The 16805-nt window shown below is 42.6% G+C and overlaps 1 protein-coding gene across 2 annotated transcripts; it reads left to right on the forward strand.

Annotated features, from left to right (window-relative positions):
* The first annotated feature begins 633 nt into the window (after positions 1–633).
* On the forward strand, positions 634–15368 carry ALDH5A1 (aldehyde dehydrogenase 5 family member A1). Of its 2 annotated transcripts, XM_033154706.1 has the most exons (10): positions 637–1022; positions 3086–3169; positions 3873–4043; positions 5906–6022; positions 6387–6530; positions 8415–8558; positions 10316–10474; positions 10988–11157; positions 12993–13051; positions 13219–15368. In XM_033154706.1, the coding sequence occupies exons 1-10, from the start codon at positions 690–692 to the stop codon at positions 13422–13424; spliced, it is 1587 nt and encodes a 528-aa protein (XP_033010597.1). In that variant the 5' UTR covers positions 637–689; the 3' UTR covers positions 13425–15368. The 2 variants fall into 2 exon arrangements, with proteins under 2 accessions (XP_033010598.1, XP_033010597.1); XM_033154707.1 differs by lacking the exon at positions 5906–6022 and having other exon boundaries at positions 634–1022; positions 13219–13424.
* The last annotated feature ends 1437 nt before the right edge of the window (positions 15369–16805 follow it).

Below are 16805 nucleotides of genomic sequence, written 5' to 3' on the forward strand. Positions count from 1 at the left end.
TTCCCGGCCCTCCCTGGAGACGCCAGGGGTTGATCCTAGGGCTTACTGCGTGCAAAGCGGATGCTCTGCCACCGAGCATCCTCCAAAGCAGCAGCGCTCGCACTGAGACAGGATAAGGAAACAGGCAACGCAAGCTTGGGCTAAAGGCGAATCTCTCCAGCCAGCCGCTCCCGACGGCGAGCACGGGAGAGTAGCTTAAAGACAGGGGTGCCAACTTCAAATAAATTTTTTGGGGGTGGGGGTGGTGGAAACCAGGTCAGCCCTGCCCCGCATAACTGATCACATGATGCGACACATGCTCACTATTTGAATGGCAATGCCGGAGGGGGCAGCCCCCTCAAATATTTTAATGGAGGGGGGAAGCAAAGGCACCTTGGTCGCTAGGAGTTGGCCCCTATTCTTAAAGACCACTCAATCCGTGAGCGACCTTGGATGAGAACGGCCCCAAGTGCATTTGCACGGAGTTGCAGCGGTGTGCAGTTCTCTGCTTCGATTCAGAAAGTCCCACCGAAGCTTTGCTCCCGAAGCGCATAATCGCGCTGCAGCTTTCAGGGACCTCGCTCCCGGGTGATATCGCTCAGCGCCGGGGCGGGAAACCCGCCCGCCAAGGAGCTCCACGCTCGGCGGGACCTTCGTCCTCGCCCGCCCCCAGCTCCACCCTCTCCGCTCCCTTCCGAGGCGCCGAGGCCATGGCGACTCGCTGGGCGTCGCTGGGCCTCCGAGCCCCGCTCGCTCGCCCTCCTCCTCCCCGCCGCTCTCGCTTCTTGCTAGCGGCGCCCGGCGGCGTCCGCCTCGGCAGCAGCAGCGCCAGCCCGGGCGCAGGGGCGCTCGCCAGTTCCCTGGTGCGCACCGGAGGCTTCGTGGGAGGCCGCTGGGTGCAAGCGGCGGCCGCCTTCCCCGTGCGGGATCCGGCCAGCGGCGCGGAGCTGAGCCGGGTGGCGGACTGCGGGGCGGCGGAGGCGCAGGCCGCGGTGAGGGCCGCCTACGAGGCCGGCGCTGCTTGGAGCGGGGCGTCTGCCAAGGTGAGGAAGGGGGACGGTTTGCGTGGCGCGGCGAGAGTTTCCAAGGCAGGGGGAGCCGAGCATGCAAGAACCACTCCAGGCTCCCTCCTGCGCCTGTGCGCAAGAGGGAACGATGCCCGCCGGCGCCTTGTGCACAGCCGTGAAAAGAGAGGAGCCCGGCCTTCCTTTGGCATGTGGCCACCCACCGTTATCAGCTGTACGGTAGATCATGGGCAGCCCCACATAGGCGAGGAACGCACGCGCAAGCCCTTGGAGACGCGCCTATGTGGGGACATCTACACAGGATTATTCAGAAGGCGACTGCCAGTTCTGGAGAAAGGGAATGCTCCTTCAAAGAGACTTCTTGAAACTCAACCAGAGTTTGCTCTGGAGAAGCAGCAGATAAAGGAATGGGTCAATGCTGCTTGCTATTACTTATATGAAGCAGTGCCGGATTTACTTACAGTATAAGTTAAACAAGCATTAGCTTATGGCCCCACTCTCTTGGGGACCCCAAAAAAATTAAAATGAAAAAAAATCCCTGGATGTACATTTCCAGAATATAAGATAAAAAACAAATAAAATAAAACCTACATACAACAACAGTGTTTTGTGTTGTGTAGGCTTCTGTGATGTAAGTAATGGGCCCCATCTGCTAGCCTGCTCCCTAAAATATCACTGGTTTTCTCATTTCTATATATAGGGTGCCTACATTCTGCATGTGCAAATGGCTTTAGATACCTATTAGGTCCATAAATTACCATACAGCATATATTCAAAACAAAAAAACAACAATTTGTTGTTGACAAAGGACAGCTGGACATATAAAGGGCCGCATTACCTTCAGTAGCTTAGGGCCTCATCAAACCTAAATCCGGCCCTGATATGAAGGGTGGAGTTTTTTTTTTTTTCCATAAGTGTTATATGTTAGGCAATCAATCAATTTCTTCCCTTTTGGCATTATGTATTTGCTGCAAGTTGCTTGGACACCTTCTGGTGACAAGCAACTAATCAGTTTAATTTTTTTTTAAAGGAGTGTCTCCAAGTAAGTACAGAGCATAGGAACCTAATGAAATATTTGAGGCACAAAGTTGATGGGCATTGCCATTCAAATGGTGTGCATGCGCCAGGTCTTGTGATCAATTATGTGGGGTGGGGCTTACCTGCCCCCATCCCAATATTTTATTCAAGTTGGCACCCCTGGTACAAAGTGTTTTCCCCTAACCACCAGGGCATCACTGACAGCTAAGGATAGCTTTCCATAAAGTATCAAGCATATCGGCACAGTACACATGTATGTTTTTCTTGCAATATAAGTGGTCCAGAGACATATTGCTTGAAGTCGTATAAGGCTATGCATATAGCAAGTTCCACTGCATTCAGAAGAGCTTCTTCTCTAGTAAATGTGGTTAGCAGGTGGCCTTAAATATATAGGTTTTATTTTGCCTTTCCTAAGCTCCAAATACCTGTTTTTAGGGCAGATTTGAAAAAAATATCTACTGGGGTAGATAACTAACTGTTGTATATACATTATTATGCCTTTGGGATGCCTCATGGGAAGCAACTCATGAATGAACTAAATAATAATAATAAAAACTTGCACCTTCAGATTAAAGCAAATCCTTTATTTGTTCAGTTTGTTTTCCCATTAACGACATTCCCTGGGGTACTTTACGTACAATACGTAAGAAACATGGGGAAATCATATATGTATTAATTATAATACTTAAGTTCCATCTTTGAGTGGAGATGCATAGGATTGTGCTTTAGACCATTTATATAGAGAGATGCAGGCTATAGAAAAGTGCAAACAGATTCTTGCTCGGTTGCTAAGTAAGAAGTAAGGCGCCCTCTGATATTTGGGCCACGGAGTGCAAAATCAAGCCCTTGGCACTTATTTAAATAAAATTTAATTTTATCGACTTTTGTTAGTAGTCCTGTTAGAACTGAACCTGAATCTACTTGCAGGATTATTGGGAGACAAGCAAATTTAAATACTGTAAAGCATGCAAGATAGTAATATTGGAGTAACAATAATTTTTGTACTTGGCAGTGATACTGCTAAAATACTGTTTCTTTTTCAGGAAAGAGCTGCTCTACTTCGTAAATGGTTTGATTTGATGATAGAGAATAAAGATGACCTTGCAAGGATCATAACAGCAGAGAATGTAAGTATAAAAAGAAGTGTGGGGGGGGGGGACATATTCCTCAGGTATTTGGGGCTGAATTTCAGGACGCTAGTTACAAGAATCTCGCCTAGAAGGTGAAGCAGTCAACGGGTGCAGTTCAGACGTCGTTCCATGTTGCAATATGTCACGACAAATGCAGAATCTTTCATGTGTGACTTTTTGAAGCTCCCCCCCCCCCCAAGTAATACTTGCAGCTAGCAAAGGTGACAGGAAGAGTTAGAGGCCAAACAAAACAAAAAGTCCACAAGGAATGGAGAATATTTAAAGAATATTTGAAGAACCATGGCATAAAGGGTAATCTCCTGACAGACCTAGACTGAGCCTTGTAGTATATAAAGGTAATTGACAATTTACATAGAAATACAATAAAAAATAGAAGTGTGTGTGTATTCTCTCTTTCCTTTTCTTGTCTTTTTCTCTTTTTTTCATAAATTGTATTGTTATGTGTATTGTGAAGTATACAAGGTATTTTTTGCTTCAGTTGCCATCATTGTCTTTTTTGTTACAAGCAAAAACAGAGAGTGTTGTATAAAAGTATATTTTTAAAAATAATAAAGATCAACATGAGAAAACAAACAAACAAACGTGATCACACAAATCCTTCATTGTAATCATTTTGTTGGGAGAGAGACGTTTTTGTAGTTCTCTGCATGTGAATGTCTGCATTCTGAATAATTCACAGGGAAAACCCCTGAAGGAAGCACAGGGTGAAATTCTTTATTCTGCTTCTTTCTTGGAATGGTTTGCTGAAGAAGCTCGGCGCATTTATGGTGACATCATCCCATCTTCTGCAAAGGATAGAAGAGTTCTAGTTCTTAAGCAGCCTGTGGGAGTTGCTGCCATCATTACTCCTGTGAGTTCAGCTGACTGTTCAAGTCAGACTTTTACTCTTAATATTCAAAAGAGGTAGGATTAGTGATGCCCTGAGGCCAATGAATTAAAATTCTTACAATGAAAACTCAAATTTTGCATGCAAGATGCAAGTTGTAAATGCGTTGAAATATTTGTGCTATACCCAGAGCTGTCTTAAGGGGATCTGCCGCCCTGGCGCGGCTATCCCTCCGGCGCCCCCGCCATGCCGCCTCTCCGCCGCCTCCCTCCCGCGCTTGCCGCCCCTTGGGAGGGGGGTGGGCGAGCGGGGGTGAGGGGCGTGGCGCTGGAGCGGCGCGGGGCTCTGCGCGCCCTTCCAGCGCTTCCAGGATGGGAGGCGAGGGCGGCCGGCTCGCGCTCCCGCGCAGCTCGCGCTCCGCGCGCAGCTGGACGGCGCGGCGCTGCTGGGCAGCTCGCGCTGCATCGGGCGGGCGGCCGGCTGCGCGCGGGAGCGCGAGCCGGCCGCCCTCGCCTCCCAGAGCCCCAGCTGGAGTGCTGGAAGGTCGCGCAAAGCCCCGCGCCGCTCCAGCGCTCCAGCTGGGGCTCTGGGAGGCGAGGGCGGGCGGCTTACAGCCCGCCCGCCGGCGCGCGAGTGCCCGCCTGCCCGTGGGGTCGGGGGCGGGTTGGGGAGGAGGAGCCCGGTATGCCGACGGGCTCGCGGGGGCGCCCCTGGGGCGCCCAGCGCCCTGGCGCACCGCGCCACCGGCTTCTATGGATGAGACGGCTCTGGCTATACCTACCGGTATGCTAGGTAAAGGTAAAGGACACCTGACAGTTAAGTCCAGTCGCAAACAACTCTGGGGTTCGCTCATCTCGCTTTACTGGCTGAGGGAGCTGACGTTTGTCACAGACAGTTTTTCCAGGTCATGTGGCCAGCATGACTAAGCCACTTCTGGCGAAACCAGAGCAGCATATGGAAATGCCGTTTACCTTCCCGCCAGAGCTGTACCTATTTATCTACTTGCACTTTGACGTGCTTCCAAACTGCTAGGTTGGCAGGAGCTGGGACCGAGCTCACCCCGTCGTGGGGATTCAAACCGCCAACCTTCCAATCGGCAAGCCCTAGGTTCAGTGGTTTAGACCACAGCGCCACCCGCGTCCCATACCTATGCTAGGACATGGGGATAAATGGCAAAAGCTACAGAAGCATCACTCACTGGAAAACTCACCCAGTCCTCTTTTTGCTTTCTGAGCTTTCAGCAAGTACTGTAGCACTCTCAGGCTTATCCTGTCCTTTAGCATAAGTCTCTCGGGGTAAGTATAAATATCCGTTTATTAAAACAGCCCACAACTGGAAACAATTGTGCAGGAGCAACTAAAATTAATAACAGCATAAAATTAACAAAATTTAAAAGCTAGCTGAACAAAATAGAAGGCATTTTTAAGGTCACTTTAAAAGTCACCAGCAAAGGGGCTATACCTGCAATTCTATGATTCTATGCGGTTCCCAGGGAAGTGAATTTGAGATGTGGGGCTATTGGTAGACCCGCCAAGTCTTCTTTCTGGTATCTGCTAATCTGATGGTTCTTAGTGGCAAGTCAGAGAGCAGGACCTTGGTGTCCCTACATGGTAACTACACAGTTTCCCGCAGAGACAATGGGATTCCAAACCATTCAATGGAAGTTAAGGTCCCATTTTGTTGGTGGAAAGGAGAGTGGTTTTTAAAACTGGTTTGATGGTATCTAGAAGTTGCCAGGGTCTCAGGAGCAGATGGATCAAACAACAGCCAAGGATCTTAAAAGCTTTCAATCTTGCTAATTTCCCCCTCAAATTTCAGAACTTGCCAGTTGTTTTATTGTACCAATGTGCACACGGCATTTAAATGCACCTGTTTCTTCAATTTAGTGGAATTTTCCAAGTGCTATGATTACAAGGAAAGTCGGTGCTGCTTTGGCAGCTGGCTGCACAGTGGTGGTGAAGCCGGCAGAAGATACACCTTTATCGGCTTTAGCACTTGCTGAGGTGAGATTTTTATATTGATGAACAGTGGATTACTTATTACTATTTATTGCAGTTACTAGTCATTTTTTTCCCTTAGTCACTCTGAGTTATTTGTAGAATAGTTCAAAGACTTGGAAACCAGTATAAAGCTAAAAATGGAATAAAAATCTAAAAGCATTCATACACACTATATAAAAGGCAGATTAACTTTTTGTTTATTTTTAAATATAAGATTATGGAAATTATGTGTGGTTTTCAAATGCTTGTGACACACTTGCAAGAAGACAAAGCTCAGCACCATCTTCAGCCTGTTATTTATCATTATTATATAATTCTAGCCTTTTGTGCAAATGAACAGTTTCATGCCACTGTTTTTCCTCTGCAGCTTGCAAATCAGGCTGGAATACCTGCAGGAGTTTATAATGTTGTTCCCTGTTCTAGACAACAGGCAGTAGCAGTTGGGGAAGTGATGTGCACTGATCCTTTGGTAGCCAAGATCTCTTTTACAGGCTCAACGGCTACAGGAAAGGTAAGCTTCTCAATGTTGGCTCGTAAACTGCTGCAAATTTGTGCCTAAAATACATAGCTAAAATGCAGTTGCTAATTGGGTAGATGTTATCTCGTCTAGTTTGTTTTGTTTTTTTTCTAATATTTTTATTGATTCTGATTATAACAAACATCACATTAAATAAAATAAACATTTAAAATAAAATAAAAAGAAATAAAAATTAAAAACTTCACAGTGCTGTTTATACATTCAATAAAACATCCAAATGTGGGATTTCTCAAATCCCTTGACTTCCCTCTACCCCCTCCCGTGGTTCCATTGTTTAATGATTAATTCATGCATGTCCATGTAATATTATTCATCTAATTGTATCCAGTTATATCTTTCATCATAATAATGCAAATGTTTCTTAAAATCCTGCTAATGTATGCAACTTGTATAGAATGCTTTGATATATATATGCATTAAAGACTTCCCATTCCCATTTTTAAATTGGTTACTGTCTTGATTTCTAAGTTTCTCTGTTAATTTAGCCATTTCCGCATATTCCATTAACTTTATTTAATCTTTTTTTGTTGGGATCTTTTCCTCTTTCCCACATTGGGCTATCAATATTCATGCCGCTGTAGTGGCATATATAAAAAGATATCTATATCTTGTCTTGTCTAGTTTGACCCTTACTGCCATCCCTTGAAACTCAGTCTAAAACCAGTAGTCTTTTTCCATTCACTTACAGAATTGGATCTACTCATCTCAGACCAGTGTCTTAAGGCATGCATAGTGGTATTAAAAAGAATGGGACTGTTTCAAAGATTCACATCTATTGCTTTAGAGAACATCCCGTGTCCAAGGCTGGACACTGTGTATAGTTAGGTAAATTATACTGTGGTTTTAAAATTTGTTGGAAGCTGCTCAGAGTGGCTGGGGCATAATACCACTACTACTACTACTACTACTACTACAGGTGAAACTCGAAAAATTAGAATATCGTGGAAAGGTTCATTTCTTTCAGTAATTCAACTTAAAAGGTGAAACTAATATATGAGATAGACTCATGACATGCAAAGCGAGATATGTCAAGCCTTTATTTGTTATAATTGTGATGATTATGGAGTACAGCTGATGAGAACCCCAAATTAACAATCTCAACTTTGGGGTTTTCATCAGCTGTATGCCATAATCATCACAATTATAACAAGCAAAGGCTTGACATATCTCGCTTTGCATGTCATGAGTCTATCTCATATATTAAACTCCGGTAGCTAATGAAAACAATTGCTTACATAAATGGACTTTCCCACGATATTCTAATTTTTCGAGTTTCACCTGTATTTATTATTATCATCATCATCATCGTCTAAAATAAGCACTGAAGACTTTGAGATATACGTTTACTCCTTAGATTATAAAAATGAGTGGGTAGTTTAATAGGGAACTGGTGATTTCAACTACAGAGTATTCTCTCGGCATTCAAAAAAGTAAAGGTAAAGGTACCCCTGACCGTTAGGTCCAGTCGCGGACGACTCGGGGGTTGCGCGCACATCTCGCTCTATAGGCCGAGGGAGCCGGCTTTTGTCCGCAGACAGCTTCCGGGTCATGTGGCCAGCATGACTAAGCTGCTTCTGGAGAACCAGAGCAGCACACAGAAACACTGTTTACCTTCCTGCCGGAGTGGTACCTATTTCTCTACTTGAACTTTGACATGCTTTCAAACTGCTAGGTGGGCAGGAGCAGGGACCGAGCAACGGGAGCTCACCCCATCGCGGGGATTCGAACCGCCAACCTTCTGATCGGCAAGCCCTAGGCTCTGTGGTTTAGACCACAGCACCACCCACGTTTGTGGCTAAGTTTGTGTAACTCATATTTGTAGGTGTACAGCTTCCTTTGTTTCCTGTGTACTTGCAGATATTGCTGCGCCATGCTGCTGGCACTGTGAAGAGGGTCTCCATGGAGCTTGGAGGACACGCTCCATTCATAGTGTTTGATAGTGCTGATGTAGACAAAGCGGTAGCAGGAGCTTTAGCTTCCAAATACAGAAATTCAGGCCAGGTGAGATTAATCTCTGCTCTTTGTTGAATCTGTTCCCCCACACACACACACCACCACCACACTTGCAGATAATTTGAGCACTGCTTTTTTACAAATTTGGTTATGCCTTGTACTGGGGGGGCGGGGGGACACAAGCAAAGATGTTTCATTCTTGATCTATAAAAAGCAGAAGCAGTAATAATAAGTCTGACAGTTCAGAATACAATCCAGCTATAATTAAGCAGAGTTCAGTTACAGTGGGATCATTACATTCTGATTTACTTAGAAGTGTTATTGATTTCAAGGGGAGTTTATTCATGCTTGGGTGGAAGTCCAATTCTGGGACACTTTGAGTCTACACTAGCTGTACAGACTAAAACCCTTGGCCTTAATTTGGAGGGCAATACTTAAAACTTTTCCTTTTTCCTTTACTTTTAACCTCTCTTGTAGTTAGCTAGTGTTGCCCTCTGAAGACTTCTGCCCTCAGAGTTCTTCACACTGGAACCTAGTTTGATATCCGACATTGTTGCTCATGAAACTCAGTTGTGTAGAAACCAACTCATTTGCGTGTAAAATGGAATGCTTCCATGCCTCCCATGATATACAGCCAAGCAGTCAAGTGCTGTAGCACAAACAGAGCTCAGTGGGATATGTCAACAAATATTATTGCACATTTCATAGTTACTGATGTTTACATCCATGCTAGGGTTACCAAAGTATGTAAATAAACGGGTGTTGTAGATGGAAGGAAGAGAAATTATTATGGCATAAACTTTTGTGGATTGCAGTCCACTTTGTCAGACACATGTCCTGAGTTATAGGTGTATGTATACACATGGTTAGGGGAGTGGGCTCTGTAAAAAGCCAGCAGGAAATGAAATGCAGAAAATAAGAGACAGCAATAATTATGTACTTGACATAGTTGCAATATTATCTAGTTGCCATTCATTGACTCCCGATACACTAGTTATTTCTTAATTTTCTCTCTCTCTCTCTCTCTCTCTCTCTCTCTTTCTGTGTGTGTGTGTGTGTGTGTGTGTGTGTGTGTAGTTGCATTTTCAGATTTACAAACAAGAATAATTAAAATATAATCAATATAACCCCTTTTACTTCCCTCCCTCCCCTCCTGATACCAACTTCCCCCCTGCATCTCCTCTGTTACTCCAATTTTATCTTTTTTAAACACTCCATGTTTGATCTTTTAACTACAAGTTTTATGTCAATCCTACTAATGATTTTAATAGTTTACATTAAGTTTTTAAAATACATTATATATTTTCACCATTCCTTATTAAAATTTGATTCTTCCTGAGTCCTAATTCTTCCAATCAGTTTTGCCATTTCAGCATAGTCCAATTTTATCTGCCAATCTTCCTTGGTGGGGACTATATTTTCTTTCCATCTCTGAGCTAGCAGAGTCTGGACAGCTGTAGTCGCATACATGAATAATCTCTTCTGGTCATTTGGAATCTCTGCACCTAAAATTCCTAAAAGAAAAGCTTCTGGTTTCTTAAGAGAAAGCTTTCTATAACATTTTGTTCAACTCATTATATATATCATCTCCCAGAATCCTTTTACAAATTTACACATCCACCACATATGATAAAAGGTTCCCTCTTTCTCTTTACATTTCCAGCATACATTTACATGATTTATACATTTTGGATTATTTCTTAAATTTATACCCCACCCTTCCTCCCAAAGGAGCCCATGACATTAAACAACAAAGCACTAGTGTATGCCTAACTGAAAACAAACACTATTTCTTTTGACTTTAGACCTGTGTGTGTACAAACCGATTCTTGGTGCAAAAAGGGATTCACGATGCATTCGTGGAAAAGTTTGCACGAGCCATTAAGTCAGAGCTACGTATTGGCAATGGGTTTGATGAAGGGACAACTCAGGGACCGCTAATTAATGAAAAAGCTGTGGAAAAAGTAAGTGTTTTGTTTTTAATTTTTTTGTGGTATGAAGAAGTATTGCCAAGTTACGTTAGTTGGCTATGCCAATGGAATAATAAAAAAGGTAAAGGGACCCCTGACCATTAGGTCCAGTTGTGTCCGACTCTGGGGTTGCGGTGCTCATCTCACGTTACTGGCCAAGGGAGCCGGTGTACAGCTTCTGGGTCATGTGGCTAGCATGACTAAGCCGCTTCTGGCGAACCAGAGCAGCGCATGGAAACGCTGTTTACCTTCCCGCCGGAGCGGTACCTATTTATCTACTTGCACTTTTGAGGTGCTTTCAAACTGCTAGGTGGGCAGGAGCTGGGACCAAGCAACGGGAGCTCACCCCATTGCAGGGATTCGAACCACCGACCTTCTGATCAGCAAGACCTAGGCTCTGTGGTTTAATCCACAGAGTTAATAATGAACTACAAAATTCTACTTGGGATATGAAGATTGCCCTTTTTGTGGGAGAGGCTAACGCTGCACTTGCTTTGTTTCTCTTAGGTTGAAAAACACATTAACGATGCTGTTTCCCAAGGAGCGTCCATAGTTACAGGAGGAAAAAGGCACAGTTACGGGAAGAATTTCTTTGAACCGACTCTTCTCAGCAATGTCACAACACGCATGTTGTGCACACAAGAGGAGACTTTTGGTCCTTTGGCCCCAGTTATGAAGTAAGAGTTTATTCTGCAGATCACACATTAACGAACTTCCATTATTACATGAAAAATGGCAATTTCTGCCAGGGATATTCTTCTATATAATAACCTTGCCATATTACACACTGGGAGGCAAGATGGATTGTGATATAAGCATGTTTCATATTTCTATCGTAGAAGTAGTTCACAACAGGAAACAGCTGACATTTCTCCTGCTTATTACATGTAATCCTCCCAGACCATTCCTGGATTAAGGATCACGCTCCCAAGTATAATGTTTGAATTGGCAAGGAACTGTCCCTACACAAATATACTCTATGATATCCACAATTGCAGCTGTGTTTTTGGAACCATCGCAGTCATGGAAGTGCAATACAGTTTACTCATATAGTGATAGCTTCACTGCTAATTCACATTTCTCAAAGTCAGTGACAGTCAGGAGGGATTCTGTGGAGCAAAAGTATCTGGCTGGCAGTGGGGAACTGTCCCTTATTTTAAATTGCCATATATAAAGACAACAGCACCCCTTTCCCAACTTCGGGTAGAAAATTTCCACAGACTGTCAGTCGTTTTGTGTTTCTATATAGATTTATGTATATAAAATACAAGCAGGTACCTACCTTGGATTTCTTTTGAAAACTTCAGTAGTATGCACCCCAGGCATAATCTTGTTACAATTATTCATGTGGGTAGCCTGAGAAATGTAGGTATTTCAAAACCATGTCAAAATACAATAAAATGCTTAAGCCTTTAATTTCTGACCTGTTAGCACTTTTCACAATCTTTTCCTGATCATTTTTCATGTGTCCTGAAGTTTAAACAAGTGTGTAAGAATGAAGGCACTTGCTTCTTTCACAGTGACACCCACATTCTAGCTTCTCTGGTGCCTCAATTTTATTTTTATTTCTTCTATAGCTTGGGTAGGTAGTGCTTGACGTGCTAAAATGTTGCAAATGTTTACTTACTGGGAAGTCTTGTCTCATAGTGTGGGAATATTCCTGAAGGGTTGGTTGCATTGTGTGTGGTGAGGCACACCACCAACCCTCTTCTAATATGTTTCAAACACTATAGAGTGACCTGGATGTCAAAATATATTTACACTAGGTCTCGCATTTGCTTAGCTATATTCCAGCAAAGAAATTACATGGTTGTTTTGGTAGCCATTCCCAACCTTTTTCTCTTAGGGCAAAATCTAATGTCACAAATGGACTTCACTCCCCCAGATTCTGGACTGCATGGGGGTGCTGGAGCAGAGAGGTGTGAAAGTCTCTACAGTAGTACCTCTAGTTATGAACTTAATTCGTTCTGGAGTTCCGTTCTTAACCTGAAACTGTTCTTAACAAGAGACGTGCTTTAGCTAATGGGGCCTCTTGCTGCCGCTGCGCCACCGGCACACGATTTCTGTTCTTTTCCTGGGGCAAAGTTCTCAAATCAAGGCAACTCTTCCAGCTTAGCGGAGTTTGTAACCTGAAGCGTTTGTAACCTGAGGCGTTTGTAACTCGAGGTACCGCTGTATTGTGCAAGCAAATAGCCATTGTTGGATGTCACCTTTAGAAAATTCTTCCCCATTTCCCCACTGTTTTATTTTAACCTGATGAAACTGCATAGGATTTACTATTCTTCGCAAAATCGGTGTCATTTTTAAACATGCAAATGTATTGCTGATGTTGGAAAACATCGTGTTACTTTTGTACGAGCTTAATTCATGGGAAAGTTAGGGAAATCTGTGTCAGTCGAGAGAGTGGGGATGCCATCACGGATTTCCCATGGAAGAGGCCTCTAATTTCACACCACTTGCAATAAAGCAGTTTTTCCATTATTATTTACATCTTCTATTAATACTTTTGCAGGTTTGATACAGAGGAAGAAGCTCTTGCCATGGCAAATTCAGCCAACGTGGGCTTAGCAGGTATGTGCATTCTTAATACTGCAAATCTAAAATCCTTAAAGACGACAAGATGGGGTGTGGTTCAAGCTACCATCTTGACTTTACTATTTCAAGTTTAGAGAAATAACCATTCTCCCCGCAAAACAACAAACTCCAAACTGTTTTCTATTCAATGCTACAATTTCCAGGTTATTTCTACTCCCGAGACCCGGCCCAGATCTGGAGAGTTGCAGAGAAGCTCGAGGTTGGGATGGTGGGTGTTAATGAAGGCATCGTGTCTGCCGTGGAGTGCCCTTTCGGTGGCATAAAACAATCTGGGCTGGGAAGAGAAGGTTCAAAATATGGTATTGATGAATATTTGGAAATAAAGTACATCTGTTTTGGAGGTTTATAGTAGCCATTTGTTAGGAGTCTAACCTATTCAGAATGCTTAGAAAACAACCTTTGGGGGCTTTCATAAGCTTTAGCAAGATCATTTGTGATTTTTCATTCCCTCTTAAAATGGAAGTAATAATGTTTTTGTAGAAACGTCATTACTTGTAAACATGACAATACATATAGAACAACTCTGGTATTCTGTGTACACAGGTTGTAAGAATATAGGTTTATTTATATTACTGTCTTAACCATAATGCAGGGACAAATAATGTTTCAATTCCTGATTGTGTTTCAGAGGAATTTGGAAAACTTTACTAATTAAGATGTATGATTTACCTTGAGTGTCTGTTAGGGGGGATAGAAATAAATGATGGTTTTTGGAGAGTAGCAAAGTAGGGAAAAAGATACTCATTTACCCTTTCTCATGCGCTGAGCCAGGTGTGAAATAACTGAATAATTGTGCCAAATGTTGACTGTTTCTTTTTCTAATGTTTATATTAGTTTCTGGTTGCCTGTCTTAGGGCTTCTAGGAAATCTTTTCTAGGGAAAGATTTATTGCACTTTTTCGTATCGTTCTTCAGCTCTTGGCTGGAGCTGAAAATGGCCTTGAAGGTACCGGTATATGCACAGTTCTGACAGAATCCTTCCTATTGCCTACAATAGAACTAGAGCATCTCTAAGGAGATACTTGTGATTTGCTCCTAGCAGCTGAGCCTTGTGACCAAATTATCATGCATTAGTACAACAGCACATGAGATACGAACATAAACTGTTTTGTGGAAAAACAGAACATTGTGTCTTGCAAAAGCTGTAATGCACTGAGACCAACTTGGACCAATAGCTCCACAAGGAAGTAATATTTGAAGCGCCACAGCACACAAGCTCACACCTCCATAGCCCATTACACTGCTCTAGAGCTCTGTTTCCTATATCTATTCTTGCCAAGTCATATTTCTTCTCTGAAAGACTTGTCTGATCCTCCATGGCCCTCCTGCTCATTCTAGAGATTACAGAAAGCAATTACTTGGTACAAGAGAAAAAGCTCAAGACCTGGGAAAAGAGAGGGGCCTGTGTGGGAGGACTTTAGAGCTTCCTCCATGAACCTATTTGAGTAACAGTGGCATACAGCTAGAATCCCGAAAGTTGTTTATTTTACCACCACAAGTTAAGACTTTTGCTGGCACAATATAAAAGCACTTTTGTGCCCTTCCCGGTGGGGCGTTAATGTTACCTGCATGTGCTCCATCAGGCCTTCCCTGTATGAGCTGCTTTTACATTCAAAAGATAAAAAGATTTAACAGTTCTGCTTTGCTACTGCTGCATTAAATTGAACATGCATTTTATTTACATTGCAAAACTTCATTTGACATTTTGCAATATGTTTTTTTTTAAGTGGACATAGCTATGCAATCCCCTTCCCTATCAAATCTGCTTGTGATCCAAAGGGCTGCTTCAGATGAACCAAAAGGGCTTGGAACAAACATTTGAGGTCTTCCTTAAGTGGGAAGCTTCTGCCATTTCACAGACAGTTCTAAGAGACACCACTTGGCTGGAGAAGTAGTTTGTAGTGTAGCCACAAGCATCTAGCATTCAGGAGAAACATAAATCCAGATCTCATTTGGACACACAGAACTAGTTGCTCGTTTCTCCCTATTTTCATATAGGTTCATTAACTTCTAGAATTGACACGGGTCAGCTAAGCTTATTTTGGGTGACTTTGTACTACAAAACATTGGTTCTGCTGTATTATATTAGGGGTAGGTTAAATAGTGGCACTATAGCGACTTCTAAAAAGCACATTATGTAGCACTAATTGCTACTCCTAAAAAAACAACCACAAAATACAGCCAAGATGAAGCTTGGTCTGTAATGCCAGCAAACTGAGTAGTTCCTGAAGAAATCACTGTGTCAAATGGGACTGAGGAAGAATAATTAATCTATATAATCTTACATACTTTTTTTAAATAAAAAAACAGCAACAACAATTTTTACATTTTTGGGCATACAGGCTAGTACCACAGACTGATCTACAGTCTTACAGACAAGTCTAGAAATGCTTCCTGTTATATTATTTAAGGCAGTTGCTATAGTTTGACATGTAACTTAAATCTGAAACACACACAAATACAAAACTAAAAAACCCTAGGGATTCAATACAGCCCAAGCTTGTCAACCCTCCTCTTTTGAGGAAAAAGAAGCAAAACATTTGAGAAGCACAAACTGTTCAAGTGTAACAAGATACTACTAGACTTATCAGAGAAATTTCCTCTTGGGGCTGGATCAGCTAAGTTTTAATGTGCATTTGTATGGTACGTTTACATCAAAAATAACAAAGATTTTTATTGTTTTATACAGTAATTCATTAACAGAAGGTGATACTTGAATTCTTACGTTTCACTTTTGTGTGTAGATTTGCTTTGGGTGTTGAGAAAACAGCTATGTGTAATAAATGTTTAACTTTAACATTGGTGGACATTCACATCTGCTGTCAGATCTGTGGCAATTTGCAGATTAAAAAATAAAAAAAATAAAAATCCTATGTTGGTATCAGTTTTCTTCAACACAGGGCTGGAGAAGTTGTGACCCTCCAGATGTTGTTAAGCTCCAGCTCCTAGTGAACATAGGCAAGTGTCAGGTATGGTGTGAGTTTGTAGTACCATCACCTGGAGGACCAGGCAGATGCACTAGTACTGCCTTGGAGACAAAATGGGAAAGCCACTTATTTCATTGGACCAACTTCCGCTGGTGAAAGGATATGCAAGCCCTCAAGTTGCACAGACAACTTCTAGAAGACCGAAAACCAAGGTTCCTAAAGCCGAACTATATATTGAGAAAAAATGTTTACACAGGTGTAATATATGTTTGCTATGTGTGACTTCATGTAGAGAACAGTTGAATCGCTAATTGTTCAACACTTGAGGCACATGTCACATTACTCTCCAGGGGTAAAAATCATCGCAGTGCCTTAAAACGTCTGTTCAGCTCATTCTTCTTTGTTTACAGCAACATTTGGTTAAGACCCTAGCATGAAATTTAAACCTTTTTTTTTTTTTTTTACAAATTTGTGCTTATCTGTGTGTTTATCATGAAGGGAGAGTGCTGATGCACACACAGAAACCCGATGACAATTGGTTCTTGTTCAGTAAACATGTTTTATGAGCACTGTTAGATATTAAGACTAGGAGATTTCTGGCTCACACTTTCACTATACAGAATGCCACAATCAATGGAGTTGAGCACATTTGATTTACTCTCAGCACTTCACAAGGCAAATGAAGGAAAGGAGTTAAAACTTCCGGTACCGGTTATTCAATCAATGTACCCACAAAAGCTGCAGTTTTCGAAGAACGTGGAATGATTTTGCAAGCCTTTCTTCAGCAAAATAGACAGAAGAGGG

The sequence above is a fragment of the Lacerta agilis genome, chromosome 7 (assembly GCF_009819535.1).
Source record: "Lacerta agilis isolate rLacAgi1 chromosome 7, rLacAgi1.pri, whole genome shotgun sequence".
NCBI lineage: Eukaryota > Metazoa > Chordata > Lepidosauria > Squamata > Lacertidae > Lacerta > Lacerta agilis.

Bases quoted from the DNA above. Each gene is read 5' to 3' on its own strand.
- ALDH5A1 (XM_033154706.1), top strand. From the start codon at position 690: ATGGCGACTCGCTGGGCGTCGCTGGGCCTCCGAGCCCCGCTCGCTCGC. The intron at 4,044-5,905 runs GTGAGTTCAGCT...TCTTCAATTTAG, and splicing joins TTGCTGCCATCATTACTCCT to TGGAATTTTCCAAGTGCTAT. The intron at 6,531-8,414 runs GTAAGCTTCTCA...GTGTACTTGCAG, and splicing joins GCTCAACGGCTACAGGAAAG to ATATTGCTGCGCCATGCTGC.